This window comes from Embiotoca jacksoni, unplaced genomic scaffold, assembly GCF_022577435.1.
Source record: "Embiotoca jacksoni isolate LCO1_2020_lvr unplaced genomic scaffold, fEmbJac1.0.p SCAF_11, whole genome shotgun sequence".
NCBI classification, from domain to species: domain Eukaryota; kingdom Metazoa; phylum Chordata; class Actinopteri; family Embiotocidae; genus Embiotoca; species Embiotoca jacksoni.
The window spans coordinates 5,885,135-5,902,478 of NW_027185241.1; the positions used below are offsets into that span (position 1 = coordinate 5,885,135).

At 40.6% G+C, this 17,344-nt stretch overlaps 2 protein-coding genes across 2 annotated transcripts; one reads left to right on the top strand and one right to left on the bottom strand.

The window, feature by feature from the left end:
- Positions 1 to 46: 46 nt before the first annotated feature.
- Positions 47 to 3,220, bottom strand: cdc42ep5 (CDC42 effector protein (Rho GTPase binding) 5). The gene is made up of 2 exons (XM_069142644.1): positions 3,082 to 3,220; positions 47 to 2,237 (listed from the first exon to the last, which is right to left on the bottom strand). The coding sequence occupies exon 2, from the start codon at positions 2,233 to 2,235 to the stop codon at positions 1,315 to 1,317; it is 921 nt and encodes a 306-aa protein (XP_068998745.1). The 5' UTR covers positions 2,236 to 2,237; positions 3,082 to 3,220; the 3' UTR covers positions 47 to 1,314.
- Positions 3,221 to 6,371: 3,151 nt separating this feature from the next.
- On the top strand, positions 6,372 to 16,724 carry leng8 (leukocyte receptor cluster (LRC) member 8). The gene is made up of 15 exons (XM_069142646.1): positions 6,372 to 6,743; positions 7,966 to 8,098; positions 8,376 to 8,540; positions 8,754 to 8,831; positions 9,191 to 9,608; positions 9,895 to 10,066; positions 10,152 to 10,322; positions 10,484 to 10,729; positions 10,819 to 10,983; positions 11,123 to 11,417; positions 11,626 to 11,727; positions 11,820 to 11,888; positions 11,973 to 12,102; positions 12,201 to 12,408; positions 12,491 to 16,724. The coding sequence occupies exons 1-15, from the start codon at positions 6,703 to 6,705 to the stop codon at positions 12,651 to 12,653; spliced, it is 2,556 nt and encodes an 851-aa protein (XP_068998747.1). The 5' UTR covers positions 6,372 to 6,702; the 3' UTR covers positions 12,654 to 16,724.
- Positions 16,725 to 17,344: the final 620 nt, after the last annotated feature.

The following is a 17,344-nucleotide window of genomic DNA, read 5'->3' on the forward strand; positions in this document are numbered from 1 at the left end:
CTGTTCTATTTGTTTTTTACTTTCTTTTATAAGTAAAAGGAAGCACTGAATTACTCCATTTCAAGAAATGACTACATAAAGGTTTACTAGAATTTACAGATTATAAAAGAAATTGTTTAAAAAAAAAAAAACTTGCAATGGACACAACTGTTAGAACGCTTCTATAAAATGTCAGACAGCTAATATGGGGCACTATGTAATAAACGGGAGTGATTTCAGGTTGTCAGATTAGCAGAGGATTTCCCAAAGAAAAAGTCATAGCTGAGGCTGGTTATTTTAAAATCCCAATAATTACTTTATTGTTTTCACTGTAATTGTCATGAAACCACAGGATAACAAATGTGTACAAACCAGCATTTTTAACAGATGAGCATAATGGTCTCTCCCTTTTACAGCATTATCAAATAAAATATGAAACAACAACAACAAAAAACATGATGCAAGCAAAAATGCATGTACAGAAATACACTGCTGGTCCTGATTTACGGTTGACCTTTAAATCTCATGATTGTCTTTGCATTTTAGTATCAACGAAGCCCCACAACCCAAACAATAGCTTTGGTAAATTGCAAAAAATAAGTAAAAAAAAAAAAGAAGCTAAATTACTGTACTATGAAACAGATCAGATTTGGTCCGAAACAGAGAAACTCACATTGTCAGATCTGGAATGTGACAAAGTCACAGTAATTAATTATAGACACTGTCTCTGGGGACACTTTGTAATGCGTTTCAAATGTATGAACACATACAGAGGACATGGAGACTGTAATAAACATGCAATATGAGAAAAAAACTATTAAGACACTGATATAGCACAGGGTACAATAATGTGAGCATACAGCCCTCTTTAAGGCACTATAAGATAAAGCTCAATAACACAGCATCTACTGTGTACAGATTAGATGTCAAATATTAGACAGTAGAAGTTAATAATGCAAACATCATTTATTTAGCCTGAATCAAACTGTCCACTGAGCTTCAGTTTGATAGCAAAGCGTTTAGGGGAATATAAGGAATCAAAGTGCTACAAACCTTTCACTGTAACAAACAAAATAACAACGGGGTTTGTTTTTTTTCAGTTCAAAAAGTCTTATTTAAAATCTGTTACCCTTGTAGATAGAACAAAAATGCATTTTCCAGTTGAGCAACGTCGTCTTAACTGTATACTGCTCATTTAGTTTGAAACAACCAGTTTGTATTCAAATATATTCTGTTAAAGCCTCCCATTCATGAAGTGATGAGTTGAGGGGAATACAGTATACAGGATTTACTCGACAGCAAAGATTGGTTTTCTTGGGAAGCTTTATCGATCCCCTATAGACCAATTTCATCATCAAACTCATCTTCAAATGTGTAGCCTCGTCCTGCTTCCTCCTCCTCCTCTGAATCAGTCACTGAGTGGCAGCTGTCAACCCTCCTCCTGTCCAATGTAGTGACTCCTTCATACTCCGAGCTCTGTGACGAGGCAGGACTGGGTGGCAAATCTACTTTGTGGTTGGTGAACTCGGTTTCGACTGGACCAACTCGGCTCATGCCCCTCTCGCTCATCGGACTCGTTGGACTATGACACGCCAGTTCATCCTGATCCTGGAAGTCGAAGCCTTGACCCTCTTCCTCTTCAGATGCCTGGCGAATGATCTCCTCTCGTTTGTCACTGAATCGCACTTTTGGTCGTATCCCCTTTGGTTTGATCCCATTCCCATCTGCTATCCTGCTGTCGCCCACCTGGTCTCCATCCAACCCAACCGAGTTCTTCCCATTCAGCTCGTTCTGCATGTTCACAGACATCTCCATGGCCCCTTTCCCCTGTTTTGTTTCCACTAAGGATGTACCACTTTTAGGACCGAACACGTCCTCCTCATTGGAGTCAAGCCCCAAACTGTCCATCACCCCTAATACGTCCCCCAGCATAGACGGGCCCAGGTCCAGGTCCAGGTCCAGGGTGAATGAAGACACTGACTCAGAGTGCTGAAGCTCATTGTTCATTGGGCTTCCAGGAGCATCAGTGTAAAGATCGCTGTGGTTGACTGCCACCTCAGGGTCGGCAGCTGGGACAGTGTCTGTGCTCCCCAGGTCAGAGCTGGCCGAGCTCGGGCCCAGAGTGGACAGGAAGGAGGTGTCGCCAAAGGCATCCCCTCCCCTCCCAATGTGCATGGTGTGTCGAAAGTCACCCAGTGGGGCCGAGATCATGGTGGGATCCAGGCGAGGGGCCCGGGAAGATTTATGGAGTGGCATGACTGTGAAGAAATCAGGGTAAAGGGAAGCAGAAGGCACAACAGGGAGAATGAGTTATCACTTCAGATAGCACAGAGTCAATGAAGGAGACAACACAGTGAGCATGAGATCAAAACTGTACAGAAATCAAGTGAACACTGCAGCCCTGGTTCACCCTCCTGATAAGACAGCGTAAAAATCCACCATGTTGTGCAATGTTGTGGGAAACCAGTGAGCGTTTTAGCAGTGGGGCGGCTGTGAAGGCCATGCTGAGACTTGTACTTGAAGCACACTATGCAACGTTAGCACATACTTTTCTCTACCCTGAGGGGAGTATGGAGACAAAAACAAGACTGTAACTTTCTCCACGGAAATAAATCTAAAATTTCAAACCTCCTGGTGGACAATGAATGTAGATGTTAGTATAAAAAAACATAGTCCTGTCGAGCCCAACCATTACACATTTTTTAATTAATAATTATGACAGTAGGAATTATTACCCCCTTATATTTGATAATGCCTTAAGTCACCTTAATATCATATCATACACTATAAACCAGTAGTTTATATGATAGTGACACAAATCTTTCTGTAAAGTGTATGAGTGTGTGAGGTGTGTGAGTGTGTGTTAGATTTAGATGAGGTGGGGGCTCACAGGCCTTCAGCTCAACCCTCAAGACTTTTCAATTATGATTAAAGTAAAAGACATATTAGTTAAATACAGTATTATTAATAGATTTTACTATATTAATGAGGGTTGTGAATATTGACTAAGCACTGAGGGGAACGTTTGGATCAATGTAAAACTCAGGTTATCAATAGAGCAGAGTGAGCGTCACCAAAACATTCAAAGTTTGGAAAACTTACTTTAAAGCGTATACTCTGGTCTTTGGCTGGCTCCCTCTTGAGTATCCAACTTTTTCATCTGGCTTTTCGCTTTCGCTTCCCTCTCCACTTTTCCCTCGCTCTTTTTCTCGCCGTCGTTTGCCTGTGTGTGAATTTTCTTTCTTTTTTTTTCCAAAGGGATGGGCACAGACTGAGGAAGTGACGCGATGTTGGACAGGGCTCAGAGCTGGATCGAAGGTCTGCTGTCGACTGTCTGACAAAATGTAAATTATTAGCGAGACGAACGGTCAGCTCTCCACAAACGACTTCAAATGTTTATTTAGATGATCGGCCTTTAAGTGAGTGAGTGAATTTTAGCAACAGAGGGATAACGTTTTAGAAGTATCAGCCATGATGTCAACTTTCACGGACTTTTAACTTGTAATATATTATTGAGGAAATGTATCGAAGATTTTTTTTTTTTTTTTTAATTACTGAGAATACGAATCACAGTCATGCCTGCCAAAGCCAGATTTTCTCAAGTAGCATATTTTAATTATTTTTGGTTTATTTTCAGCTAATTTTACTTCAAGGTAATGTTTTGCAAGATGTTTTATTTATTAGGCTATTTTAAACAATACCTTTAAACAGCTCACAAAAACTGTCAATCAGTCTCTTTTATTTATTTTAAAAAAAAATGGATCACAAATTTGTGTAAAAAGAAAAAGCTTTGACAGATTTAACCTTGTTAAGAACTGTCGTTTTTCACAAATATTAATCAAACAGTAGTAAACAGTACATTTGTTAGGGACTATTTTCAGATGAGGATTAACACACATTTTGTGCAGCTATTTGCAGCAGCAGAACAGCATACTGTATCTGGTGACTCAAAATAAATTGCGATCATGTCACATTATCACACATCATTAATGTGTTTTTAATAGTTTTTGGACATCAGTGGTGGTCAGGATATGAGGCGTAGAGATTTCTTAGCCAGATCAACTTATATTTTGGTTTTGGTCTCTCATTGCTTTGCTGACAACTTCCCTTGAATTATCCTTGAAATTACATTTTAAATTAACTTCTTTAGAGGGAATTTCTCTGAAAGTCAACAACCACAAACTCAACACAACTTCTAACTAAATTTATGTCTCAGCTGTTTGTCTATATCTTTTCCCTGTATTTGGTACTATTTCTTCCCTATGAGAGGAATTTACAGAGCATTGCTGGTTTATTTACAAACATGAATGTAAAAATGTTGTTTCACTTCTCCTTCCATGAGTTCAAAGTGACTGGAACCAGCCCCAAATGCATATATGTTTTAAATCATTTTAAAACTCTCCCAAAAATTGCAAAAATACTTGAAAAATATATTTCAGTGGTACTGTATTCACATATTTAAGACTGTTTGACACACTATGATTAAGCTATACCCAACAAATGTATTTTAAACTGAATTATTATGTAGTTGTATAGGTTTAGACTGAAAATTGACTGCAATTATGCTGTCTTTTCTGGAATGCAGTCAATGTAGATAAACCTCTTATATTGCACCACCTGACTGACAGCATCATATTTTTAAAGGGTGTCTGCTACATAATTAACTCACATAGTTAACCACATCATTTACTCAAGCAGTGAGTCAGGAATCCTCTTGAAAAAAAGATCAACAGGAGTGGAGGAGGCCTAGAGATACTTTTAAGAAGTCTGTATTGTCCAGTTTCCTCCCATGAGTTAAAGAAACAGAAGCATTACCAAAGATATTCATACAATGGTGCCGGGTAGTGAGTCATTGTTTGTGAGATTGTGTCACAAATGCTCAACATATTTGTGTGATGATGTAGCCGACAACACAACAATGGAAACAAATTATTCATTTGGCAGGCACATGCTTTCATTCACTGAGAAATGGGCTTGAAAAAAATACAGTTTTGATTTGAAAGATGGCCTCCTAAAATCTGAAAGTACAGAGTAAACTAAGACTTTATGTAAATATATAGGAATTCCCATTGAGTCCTTATGAAATAGTGTTTACTTTATGTGGCAGTATTAACAAGCAATACAGAATTTCATTTCCAAGAAACAATGTAAGAGAGAAAGAAAACATATGTGACTTTGGCTATTTGTTAAAAAAATGTCCACAATATGATTTCTTTCCTTCACAAAGACATTGTGAACTCAGCTGTTCATTGCTTTTTGCACCCAAATACATATTAATGATCATTGCAATAGTTGAATACTATCAGGTTCTAATTTCTTCTCCTGAGGCTTCCAAAAGACTTGAGTATTTTGGGGGATTAAGTGTGGGAGAGACTCTCTGACAGGAAATGACTCCCCTCCTTGTAACACACACACAGACACACACACACACACACACACACACACACACACACACACACACACACACACACACACACACACACACATATCCTGCAGCTGTGTGTGCTTCACAGGAAGACCAAGAGGGGAAATTGGTATGTACAAGATTCATATTTACATTGTATAGATAATTGGGTTAAATGGGTAAAGTAGCAGCTGCCCAGATTCCCAAATATGGTCCATCGGGTTGAAGAACATTTTGCACAAATAGTTTTGTGTTGACAACATTGCATAAAGAAAAAAAAAAAAAAGAAAAAAAAAAATATATATATATATAAAAAAACATTGACCTTCCGTTGTTGTTGTCATAATGTATAGGGGACTATACAGATCACTGAAGATAGACTGATATGAATGGTGATTAGTGTGTTGTAAAGTCTTCTTTTCCTCGTCAAAAACTGCAGAGTTTTGTGAAACTATTTCCCTGAGTTTAACTTTTCAGGCATCACGAGCCCGCCTCCTTTCGCATGATTGACAAGACTAATAGCCCAGCAATACGTTTTTGTCCGCCCCGCCTGAAAGACAGCGCGCCGGGCAAAGAAAACCACCCTTAAGTACCAGCAATACGTTTTTGTCCGCCCCGCCTGAAAGACAGCGCGCCGGGTAAAGAAAACCTCTCTTAAGTACCAGCAATACGTTTTTGTCCGCCCCGCCTGAAAGACAGCGCGCCGGGCAAAGAAAACCTGCGTTAAGTACCAGCAATACGTTTTTGTCCGCCCCGCCTGAAAGACAGCGCGCCGGGCAAAGAAAACCACCCTTAAGTACCAGCAATACGTTTTTGTCCGCCCCGCCTGAAAGACAGCGCGCCGGGTAAAGAAAACCTCTCTTAAGTACCAGCAATACGTTTTTGTCCGCCCCGCCTGAAAGACAGCGCGCCGGGCAAATAAAACCTCTCTTAAGTACCAGCAATACGCCACGTGACTTGGCCGACGTCACGTTATCTGCCATTTTGTATCTCCACAGTCCGATCAAACGAAGTCGGTCGTCAACGAAGAAGCAGCGAATATGACAAAATTCACGTTGTGTTTTATTTTGCGCGTTGCATAACGTCGTGTTCACGTTTTGTTTATTTTGGTTTAGGTAGTGGTGTTAGCGCTCGGTTGACTACTCTCCTGGTGGTTAGACTTTTTTTTTCTTTTTTCTTTTTTTGGACGTTGTTTACCTTTTAGCGATAGTGGAGCTAACGGCGTTAGCCCAGTTTCTCGCTAGCCAGACAGCTAGCTCAAGCTAGCGAGCAACTGTCCTAGCGTTAGCTTTCTAACGCTAATTTATATCCGCGGCGAAATGGCGGCCAACACGACGCAGGCAACCCCGACGGCGAACTGGTAGGCCACTCTCTTTAAGTAGCGGGTGAATGAAATGTAACTTTTGGACTAACATGTATGTATGTCGGGGGGTGAATATCTAATCTGAGCGTTGATTGTATTAGTTAGCATACCTAACGTGAGCTACTGTTGCGGCCGTTGGTTTGGTTAGCCGAAAGCTAATCAGCTAATTGGATTTCTGACTACTAAAGTAAAGCGAATGTCTCTCTATCAAAGTTGGGGATTAACGCAGCTGACTCTTATTGTTGTTGTTTTTAAAAGAATCGTCATCGGTCGACGGGTATTTCAGGGCTGGCCTCGTTTCAACTGGCTCACGTTGACGCGTTTATTTGTAGCTTAGCGGTTAGCTGTGTAACAAGTTAAACTGTTGGCTGGCCGAGAAATAGAAGATATAATTTTATATCACGATGTTTTTATTTTTTTTACCAGATAACTTAATATCTATATTGCGACGATATGGCTGTTGGTACTCGTGCAAAAATATGTACATAATATTATTCTTAAAAAAAAAAAAATCAAACGTTATATGTGGCTATATATATCTATATCTATATAGATATATACTGTGCATTTTATATTTATTTTTTTTGCTTTTTATTATTCTATTATTTATTTTATTGCTTCCTGTATGCTGCTGTAGTGGAAAAAAAAAAAAAAAAAAAAAAAAAATCCCCCCTTGGGGATTAATAAAGTACCTACCGACCTATTATGACCATGTGGGTAAAAAACAAATAATAGAGCAGCTAGAACAATCCAGTAAATTCAGAAATGTTCTACCTTTACTTTGTAGTAGCCTTTAAAAGGAAAATACAGCAATTATGCCATCGTGATATTCAGAATTTAGGGCAATATACATAATTAAATGTGTATATATTGCCCAACCCTATCTGCTGCCATCAGTAGGTAGTATTGTGTGCAGGTTAACATAACGTTGTCTTAATTTACATGCAACATTGTGTAAATAATTCGTTGGCTTTCTTAAACATTTTCACAGGGATAACATTTGGTTAGCAATTTATTTCTGATTTAGAGTGAGCAGTTCATTTAAATGTTTTTTTTTTTTTTTTTTTTAATCACGAAAATGTAATTATCATTAGTTTTAAATTTCCATAACACAACCTCAAGATTTTTAGGCCTCTGTTATGTTTATCCGATTTATTAAATTGATCGAGCATGTTACTTCTTAAACCACCCCTGACAGTTGTTCCCGTGTTGGTGGCAGGTCCTATGGTAGTGCTACAGAGGGCCAGGTTCATGAAAATCCAGAATGGGAGAAAGCAAGACAAGCACTAGCAACCATTAACAAAAGCCAGACCTCTGCGAAGACTGCACAAGCTAATCGGACCACAGCAGAGGTGTGTGTTTATCTCCTTGTGCATCTTTATCTGTGTTACATCTGCCACTAAAAATCCATCTCTGGTGGTTTGTAACCTCAGATAACAAAATAGAAATGTGTCAAAATGGATATTTACTTTGGGAAATGACTAGACATTTTGATTTGTTCAGTATGTTTATTGGTTTCTTAAACATTTAAATGTCCCTGGTGCATTGTTAATCCTATCCCTGCTAAATGACTTTATCTCTTTTCTGGATAGTAAGACCAAAGCTATTTGTGCGTTTGTGTTATTTTAGGCTGCCCAATTTCAGCCAGCAGTAAGTGACTCTGCTGCCATGCAGCAACAACAGCAGCAACAACAGCAGCAGCAGCAGCAGCAGTACTATCCCTGGTACCAGCAAACTCAGCAGCACTATCCTGGATATACATACCCCTATAACTACTACTACTCTGTGGGTCCAGTAAGTACAGAAATAAATTAATTTTGTTAATATGATACGTCAGTAGCATTTAGAACAAAAGCAGGGTATTCCATTCAACGCCTGTACATGAGATTTTCAAAAAATAATATCTGATGCAGAGTGACTGGGAGAAGGCTCTACCGTTGCACGAAGTTACAAATATTTAATTAAAGGTGGCAAAAATTAAATCATAGTTTTCTCTTGAATTAACAGTATGGAGGTGCATATCCACCAAATCAGTATGGTGTACCCCCGGGACCCTATCCAGGACCGCCAACCTCTAATGGGCAGGTACGTCGTGAGAATTTGATTTGTAAAACAGATTATTTAAATCTTTTTATTTGTTTATCGACGCTACACGTTCATAATGATGTAATTGAAGAGGCTTTGAAACCTAGTCTTGAGCACCTGAGTGACTAGACATGACCGGTGACTTTATTAAAAAATTTCCCCTCGGGGATTAATAAAGTATATACCTACCTACCTAAACCACTGTAGATTTAATAGCATGACAGAACATTTGGTAAAATTGTTGTTTGGTGTAATGCACATCAGTTGTATTCTTCAAGTACATTTGTAGCTTCTTTATCTTCAGAGAGTTTGATTTTGTTGAACTGCAAAAACAGCCTTCTCTGTTTTTCCTTTCATAGCCTCCCCCAGTGCCTGGAATGGAAGACCAGTCCCCCAGTTACTCCTCCCAACCACAACCTCCTCCCCCTGCTACTCCCCAGAGCCCAACCACCTCAGAGAAACCCCCTCCCCCTCCACTCCCACCTATTCCTCCACCACCAAACTCCCAGTACCCCCCTCCATCACAAAATGCTTACGGTGCCAACAACGCCATGCCATACCCACCTGGCGACCCCAACCAAATGCAAGTCTACAATCATTCCCAGGGAAGGCCGAACTATGGCCAGAGCTTCCAGGCCCAGAACACCTATCAGCCCTCTCAGAATAACTCTCAGCAACAGCAAGCACCGGGTGCGTATGTGCCTGGGTTAGCCAGAGGAGAAGCCAACAAAAACAAAAACCAGAAACAAGGACAGCAACTGTGGCACCGCATGAAACGTAAGGTTTACACGTTTGTGAGGTTACTGACGTGTAATGTTTACTTGGATGAATTACTACAGACCGTTTAGGTGCTCCTTTCATATGGTATTTCTATTTTGATGTTTCCAATTTCAATTCAAAGAAGTTAAAAAAAAAAAATGGCAGGTTTAAGAGGAAGACTGCAGACAGAAGGAAGACATCTGAGTTCTTTGGACTCAACAAAAAAAAAAAGTCAATTTCAGTGTTAAATTTATCTGAAAAAAACAGCAAAAGATAATATTTGTATGCCTTTATACTTTCACAGAGGCACCTGGGACAGCTGCTGTGAAGTTCAATATTCCCAAGAGGCCCTATCAGGTTCAGTGTTCCCCAATTTCCAATCAGGCTTTCCCTCCAGGCGAGCAGCCCTCAGGATTGAATCCAACACCTTCCTCTCCAGCTGCTGCCAGCGCTGCAGCTGGAGGTGCTCAGACACGGTTAGAACTCATCCATCTCCAATAATTAAGTGTCTTTTCTTTTATTCTGTGAATAATGTATTGAGTTAAAATGCTTTCTCTCCAGACCTCAGGACTGGCCGCAAGCCATGAAGGAATACGTGCAGCGCTGCTTCACAGCCTGTGAGACAGAGGAAGACAAGGATCGTACTGAGAAGGTGCTAAAAGAAGTTCTGCAGGATCGCTTAAAGGATGGCTCTGCTTACACCATTGACTGGACTCGTGAGCCATTGCCAGAGTGAGTTTAGTATTGGATTTGTGTTTGCATAGTTTAGATATTAGCGAGTTTGGAATGTTTAAAGCACCCTAAAACTGCAGTGAATTCTTTTGATGCATTTCTTTGCTCTTAAAGGATGTAGTGTTACCTGACATTTGGGATTTTGTGGGGTTTTTCTTTAGACTAAAGGTCAAGCAATCTCGTTGGGAAGCTATTCCAAATCAGAGGTCATCAGATAACTCAATTAACCGTGGTGGAAGTACAGTGGCTGCAGCTTCAAGAGGCAGAGGTGGACACAGGTTGGGCCACTACAGGAATATCTTTTCTCAAAGGAGCCCATCTTCTAGTTCGTCCCGATCCTCCTCCCGCTCACCATCGCCCTCGCACGGCCGGCACAGGGACCGCAGCAACCAAAGGCATAGGCGCAGGTAGGACACGATTTCTCCTCCTTTTCTGTGGTTGCTGTGGACGTCCTGTGAACTTCCTGTCTCAATGTCTTGTGTATCTATGCTCCCAGCGATTCTGGCTCGCAGTCAGACAGCAGCATCTCCAGCGACCTCCGACCTCAGCTGTCAAGACGAAATCAGAAAGGAGCACGTGGCCGTGGTAATGACAGGGATAGAGGACGTGGAGGTGGAGAGAGAGGACGAGGAAGAGGAGGAAAAGCCAACAGAGGAAGGAGGTAAAGTCACAAAAATATGATGAATGTTAATATTTATCACTGCTCTTAAGGAATAACTTAAATTGAGAAAAATAGTTTTTCTTTTTACAACTCTATGCCACAGGGATAGCTAGTGATATTCTTGATCTTATTCTCCCAGGAACATGGATGATTCCAATTCAGCTGTTGTAAAGAAGAGGAAAGGCGGCAGCGCTGGTATGGATTTCCATGACCCCAACAGAGAAGCCAAAAAGCAGAGCAGAGCAGCTCGTTTCCACAAGCAGCTGCGCTCAGAGCCCCTGGTTCTCTCCATCAATGCGCTGGACCTGCCTGATGGAACACAGGAAGGCCTCAGCTGGGAGGACTGCCCCATTGTGGGAACATGTCAGGACATCACCAAGTCCTACCTGAGGCTCACCTGCGCCCCTGACCCGTCCACTGTACGCCCCGTGCACGTAAGTTGTTCTTACTGTACTTTTACTGGTGGGAGACAATGTTTCTGGGACTTGAAAGGGGCAGACATGGTTCAACATCATTCTGTCAAAGAAACATTGAATTAATTTGGATAGACACTGTATACTGTATGTGCTTGTTCATAGCCTTCTGCATCGCAGAGCACAGAGTCCGGGGTTTTAATCTATGTCTAAACGTTTGTTCATGCAGGTGCTGAGAAAATCTTTACAGGCTGTAAAGGCCCACTGGAAAACCCACCAGGACTACGCCTACGCCTGTGAACAGATGAAATCCATACGACAGGACCTCACGGTTGGTTATCTTATGTGTTTCATTCAAATTAACTTCTGTCTGGATTGTGTTTTTTAGTTTTTTTATTGACTCTCATCTTTAACCTGTCCTAGGTTCAAGGAGTTCGTACTGAGTTCACAGTGGAAGTCTATGAGTGTCATGCACGCATTGCTCTGGAAAAAGTGAGTGTTTCTCTTCAGTAGTGTAGCACTACCTCAAGGTGATGGAAGTCATTTTTATACTAGCTAACTGCTGATTGTCTTTAGGGAGACCATGAAGAGTTTAACCAGTGCCAGACCCAGCTGAAGGCCCTGTATAAGGACAATCTCTCAGAGAACATTGGAGAGTTTACAGCATATAGATTGCTGTATTACATCTTCACTAAAAACTCCGGAGGTACGTTCACAACTTTTGGAAGACTTTATCTCACTATTACACATCACATAAATGTTTTCTTCCACTTTTTAACATTGGCCGTTCATCCTCCCCTCCAGATCTGACCACTGAGCTGGTGTACTTGACCTCGGCACTGCGGGCAGATCCTTGCGTGGCCCATGCTCTTGCACTCCGTGCTGCCTGGGCATTGGGAAACTATCGGCGTTTCTTTAAGCTCTACCAGGAAGCCCCGCGCATGGCTTCGTATCTCATTGACAAGTTTGTAGAGAGAGAAAGAAAGGTTGCACTTCGGGCCATAGTCAAAACGTAAGTCATGCTCCAAAAAAATCTATATTGGTAATTATTGGTCCTGGTAACTGACCCATGTCTCTTTTTCCTCTGTCCACAGGTTCAGACCTGACTTGCCTGTGCAGTATGTGGAGTCTAATCTGGGCTTCTCATGTTTAGACTCCTGTATGGCCTTTTTAACAGGGCTAGGTGTCACTTTCACTGCTTCGGATCCCGATAAGATAGACTGCAAAACCAGCACAGCTGCTTTGGCTGCCTCCTGAGGGGGTGGGGGGCTAGCACAGTGAAGGGAGTTGTTAAGGGACCATCAAGGAACCTTACATATTCAATGCACTGCACTTCAGACACCTCAGCCAGCTCAGATTGGGTAGTGATAGGCTAACACCTATAAAACCTATATAGAGAAATACATGCAAGTGTAGTCTGTGTTCAGACCTCAAATGCCAATGTAATTTTCTGACACACAGACCTAACAACTGTTTTCTAAGTGAGGGAGAATGTCTGCACACACTGTCACTCAAATATTACGTTAAGTTAGCCCAAAGTCATCTCCATTTACAATGCCAGAAAAGTGAGGGAGCAGTTTAGAGTTGGGATCATGTCAGCTCATCCTTTGGAGGCCAATAAGTCTCAGAACCAGTTCAGGGAGGCGCTCACCCTAATTGGTTCCTGTTCCTTTGCCACCATCAGATTTCAAAGCTAACAGTGTTCTGTTATGTTTTTCCTTCCTCAAGTCAACAGCACAAAGACCTGAAGATTCAAGTCTTGACAGGCAGAAGGGAAACGCAAACAGCTCCTCTTCAAGTCACTCGTCCAGCTCTTCGTCAGTCAAGTGAAGCTCTCAAAGTCAAATCTACTCCACATTTTTCTCTTAGAGACTTTGAGAAGATGTCAGCAGATTGTCTGGAAGAAGAGATGGTGGTTTGTATGTCCTGCCCTGCATCCTGTTTCCTCAAGGTATCCACAGTTGGCTCTTCATCCTGTCCTTTGTCCCCATTTGGCCCCTGAAAGAAATGGACTGAGGTCTTGCTCCTGATTTAGAAGTATTCATACTCTGGTCACGATCCTTAAATGTTGGCCAGCGCTGGGAAAAAGTCTCAATATGATAAGCATTGACTTTGTATGATAAAGGATACTGTCAAGTGTTCTTCATCAAGATTATATCCTCACTCCTCCACACCCTGGATGTAGAGCTTCATCTCCAGAATCAAAGTAGCCACAGGCAGAGTGGTATTCTGCCTCCATCATCCTCAGGTAGAAGTTTTTGCCAGTACCTGGGGTCCGGCAGAGCAGTGATCAAGCCCTTCTTTCATCCGTGTCGGCCGTCTTCACGTCACCAGCCATTATTCTAAAGAAACGGGCATCTTCAAATCCAGCTGAAGGTGAATTCTCCGTGGTGGCGCGTCAGAGGGAACCCGACAGCTTCCTCAAGAGGGAATAACATGTGGTTTGTATGCTGCGTCTGGCTGTGGTGTTTGCACGCTGGTAAGAGAAAGGGACTCTCAGGAAGGAGGTGGAGGATGACACCACAACAGAGAAGTCGCTTCACATTTCACCGGTTAAATATTTGTCTTGTGTTTTTTGGACAGCAGTATTTGGCCTTTCCCATGACAAAACGTAACGGAATTTTGCAGCTACGAATCAGGGTTACATAAAAATTTTAAGTTTTTAGATAAATTATGTGTCATAATAAATTTGACAATATTCTAAAATGCCAAAATTGGAGTTGTTGAGATACCAAAAATCGTACTTCACAGATACACGCTGCTGTCTGAATGTCATAAGAGTATTTAAATCAACATGAGTTCAACCTGATGTAGACGGTAATTTAATAAAAAAAAAGGGATTTCTAAATTGAGTGCAGATGAATACTTCTTTGTCCATTTTCCTAATAGCTATGAAATTAGTAACATAATGGGGCCTAATTTTTGCAAACAAACTAGTATCTAATTGGCAGTGGAGCTGTGATGAGTTATTTCTGTCTGGTGTGTTTTTGGCTTGTTTATCTTAAAGAGGTTTGTGCTTTTTAGGACCCAGAATAATATTGGTGGTAGTGATCCGTGTTGGAGATAATCGGGCAGAGATATGTTACGATTAAATGGCTCCTAAATGTTATTTTTGTGCTGCTTTTCACCATATCTTGATAATTGAGTCCTCGTATATAGTGATTATGCTGACATTGAAATCTTAAGGTTGACATTGTTCTTCATAATTGGAGTTTTTTTTAATTGAACAGTATTCATCACCACTGTAGCAATTTTGAGCCTGACGTATTTAAGACTGTGGTGTAATTGATCAGAACGGGGGTGGATGCTGTACAATCTACATGTTAACCTCTCAGCAGAGTATATTTTTTTGTAAATATTGTATGATATTGCTGTGATTTCTTTTCAGTTAGTGCATAGTGTAGGTTTTTTAGTTCACACATGGGTAAGTGTGAATTTTTTTTCATTTATGTGAATATGTAAAGTTAAATGCAGACAGGTCTTGATTGGATTTTGTACTGTATCTTCATCTTCATCGTTGGAGAAATGCCAGTCAGTGTTATTTCTCCCATTACAGCCTAAAAACAAAAGCAGAGGCTGTCGAATCCAATTTTTGGCACAATGTCAGAATCGATATGAAAAATGTTGGTGTTGAAATTGTCCCTTCAGGCAGTGGGTCACGTTTGTGTCACTTGCCTGCTTTGTGTTGGCAGATTGGTTCTTGCCAAGCTATATTCTTTTACAATTTAGACCACTACTGCCAAATGCATGTAACGTTAACACCTTCCACAACGAATCTCCATCAAGTTAACGAATCACTCTTTTAAACCTGAATCGACAATTTGTTTTTCACATTGTTCATTGACCATTATTTCAGCAGACATTTTGTAATGACAATGATCTCAACATGTTTCCTTTCTTCTCCCTTTCATTTATCTTGTCCCCTGTCCTCCTTGCCGCTCCCTTCCCCACACTCCCTAAACCTTTGTCCCACACACCACCAGACTTCTCATCCTTCATCTTGTAGTTACTGCTGCATTGCAGGAGCACACGGGAGTGATGATAAGTGGGCGCACCTCCTCCAGACGCCTGCCAGAGAGAGAGAGAGAGAGAGAGAATTGTGAGCAATCCAGGTCTTGGTTTGACCCACTCACGTTGAAGCCACACAGCTGATAAAATACATGGGAGATTCTCATAATGAAAGTTGGAAAAAGCCCATCCGCTGCTAACCCAAGTCTTTCAAATTGTTTTATGTGCTACTTGATAATTGTTTGGTTTAAAAAAAAATGATGCTTTATGTCCTGTCGGTTTCTGTTTGTCCAGATACATTTGCAGTTTTTGAATAATGTGCCCACAGTTTGATCAAAATTGGTTTTATTTTGGCTGGATTTTTGTTTTTGTTTTTCCCCTTATCCACGAAGAATCATTTGGCTTGTGTTTGTTAGATCGACAGGCGTCTTCAGTCGGTTGCGGAGTAGAATTAGAGTATTTACTTTGACAGTTTTATCCTCTCTGCATCAAAAAAATGTGTCTGGGCATGCAGAACATGTTATCTTTGAAATCACATACATTCAGTAACTTGCTGTTTCAAGTATACAGTCTTTAGGTCTCTTGTTTGTAACCATTTCCAATGTGATGAGCTTGACTGACCTTTTTGATGTAAGATTTTTACGCAGGGTTAAATTGTGTACATCTGATGTCTCAGGTTTTCAGCACTGAAACAGCCCAGGATGTTTCCTTTGTTTTGTTTTTTGTTGTTGTTTTGTTTTTTTACATAGAAAATTCACCCCCACCCCAAACAACTAACAGTACATATTTTCATTTAGTCTTTTTTTCCTCCGGTGCCCGAGTCATGTTTTCTGTATTTTTTTGCTCCCTTGTTACTGTATACCTCCATCAGTCTCTGTAACTCCTTCCCTGATATATGACACTAGCAGAACTCCCATCTCTCCCTTCACCTCTGTTAATTTCCAGACATTTATTTTTGAACTCGCCTCTTCTCTTCTCCCCCCCCCTCCCTGCATGATGTCCTCTCTCTCTCTTCTTCTGCTGTCTCCCTCAAACCTCTAACCAGTATTTCTACTCTCATTCTTATCGTCTCTGTTTATGTTGTTTGTGACCGTTTGCTGTGTGCAGCTAGTCACTCTCACTAGTAAGTACCATGTCCGCAGTGCTTTTATGTTGCAGCTCACTAACAACTGAAGCTGAAGGTTTAATCAGCAATGCCTCCTCTCTATCCCCCCCATTCCCATGCCCACACAGATCTGATATGACAAACTGCCATTTTGTAAATGTTGTGTATATATTATCTTTTGAAAAAAATCAAATAAAATTAAAGTATAAATAGCATCCAGTGTGGTGGTTTTTAAATTATGTAGATTAAATAATGGCAGTTAAATTGACTGGATTCAAATGTAAACACAAGAATTTGATCAGTTTAAAGTAGTAGACCACAGAAGTGAGTTTAGTTGTATATGAACAGTTTATTTTGAATTGTCATAAATGTTGAGTGACAGGCACGTGACACTAGACATGAGACATCAGCTTGATTATTCAACACAATAGAGTCATTTCCATCTCAACTTCCCCTCATACAGTTACATTTGACATGTTGGACTTTTGCAAACATATTTGTGGTATCAAACAACATCATAGTCACTGAATGCAGCAGCTGAAAACACAAAAACAAGTTAGGTGTTCCCTGATGGAAGCGAAATCAGAAAGCATCAGGAAAAAAAGATAAGCGGAAGAAATGAGTTGTAAGTAAAGGTGCACGCAGTCAGTCAAAGAAAAGGAACAAAGAGAAAAGTACAGAGCACATGCAGTTCAGTTTAAAAAGAATAGGCAAGTGAAGCAAACAGGAAAAAAAGGACAGCAGGAAGACAGGCTTTTTTTTTTTTTAACTGATTATACATTCTTAAAATACAATACAATACAATACAATTAACTTAATGTACCTCTAGATAATA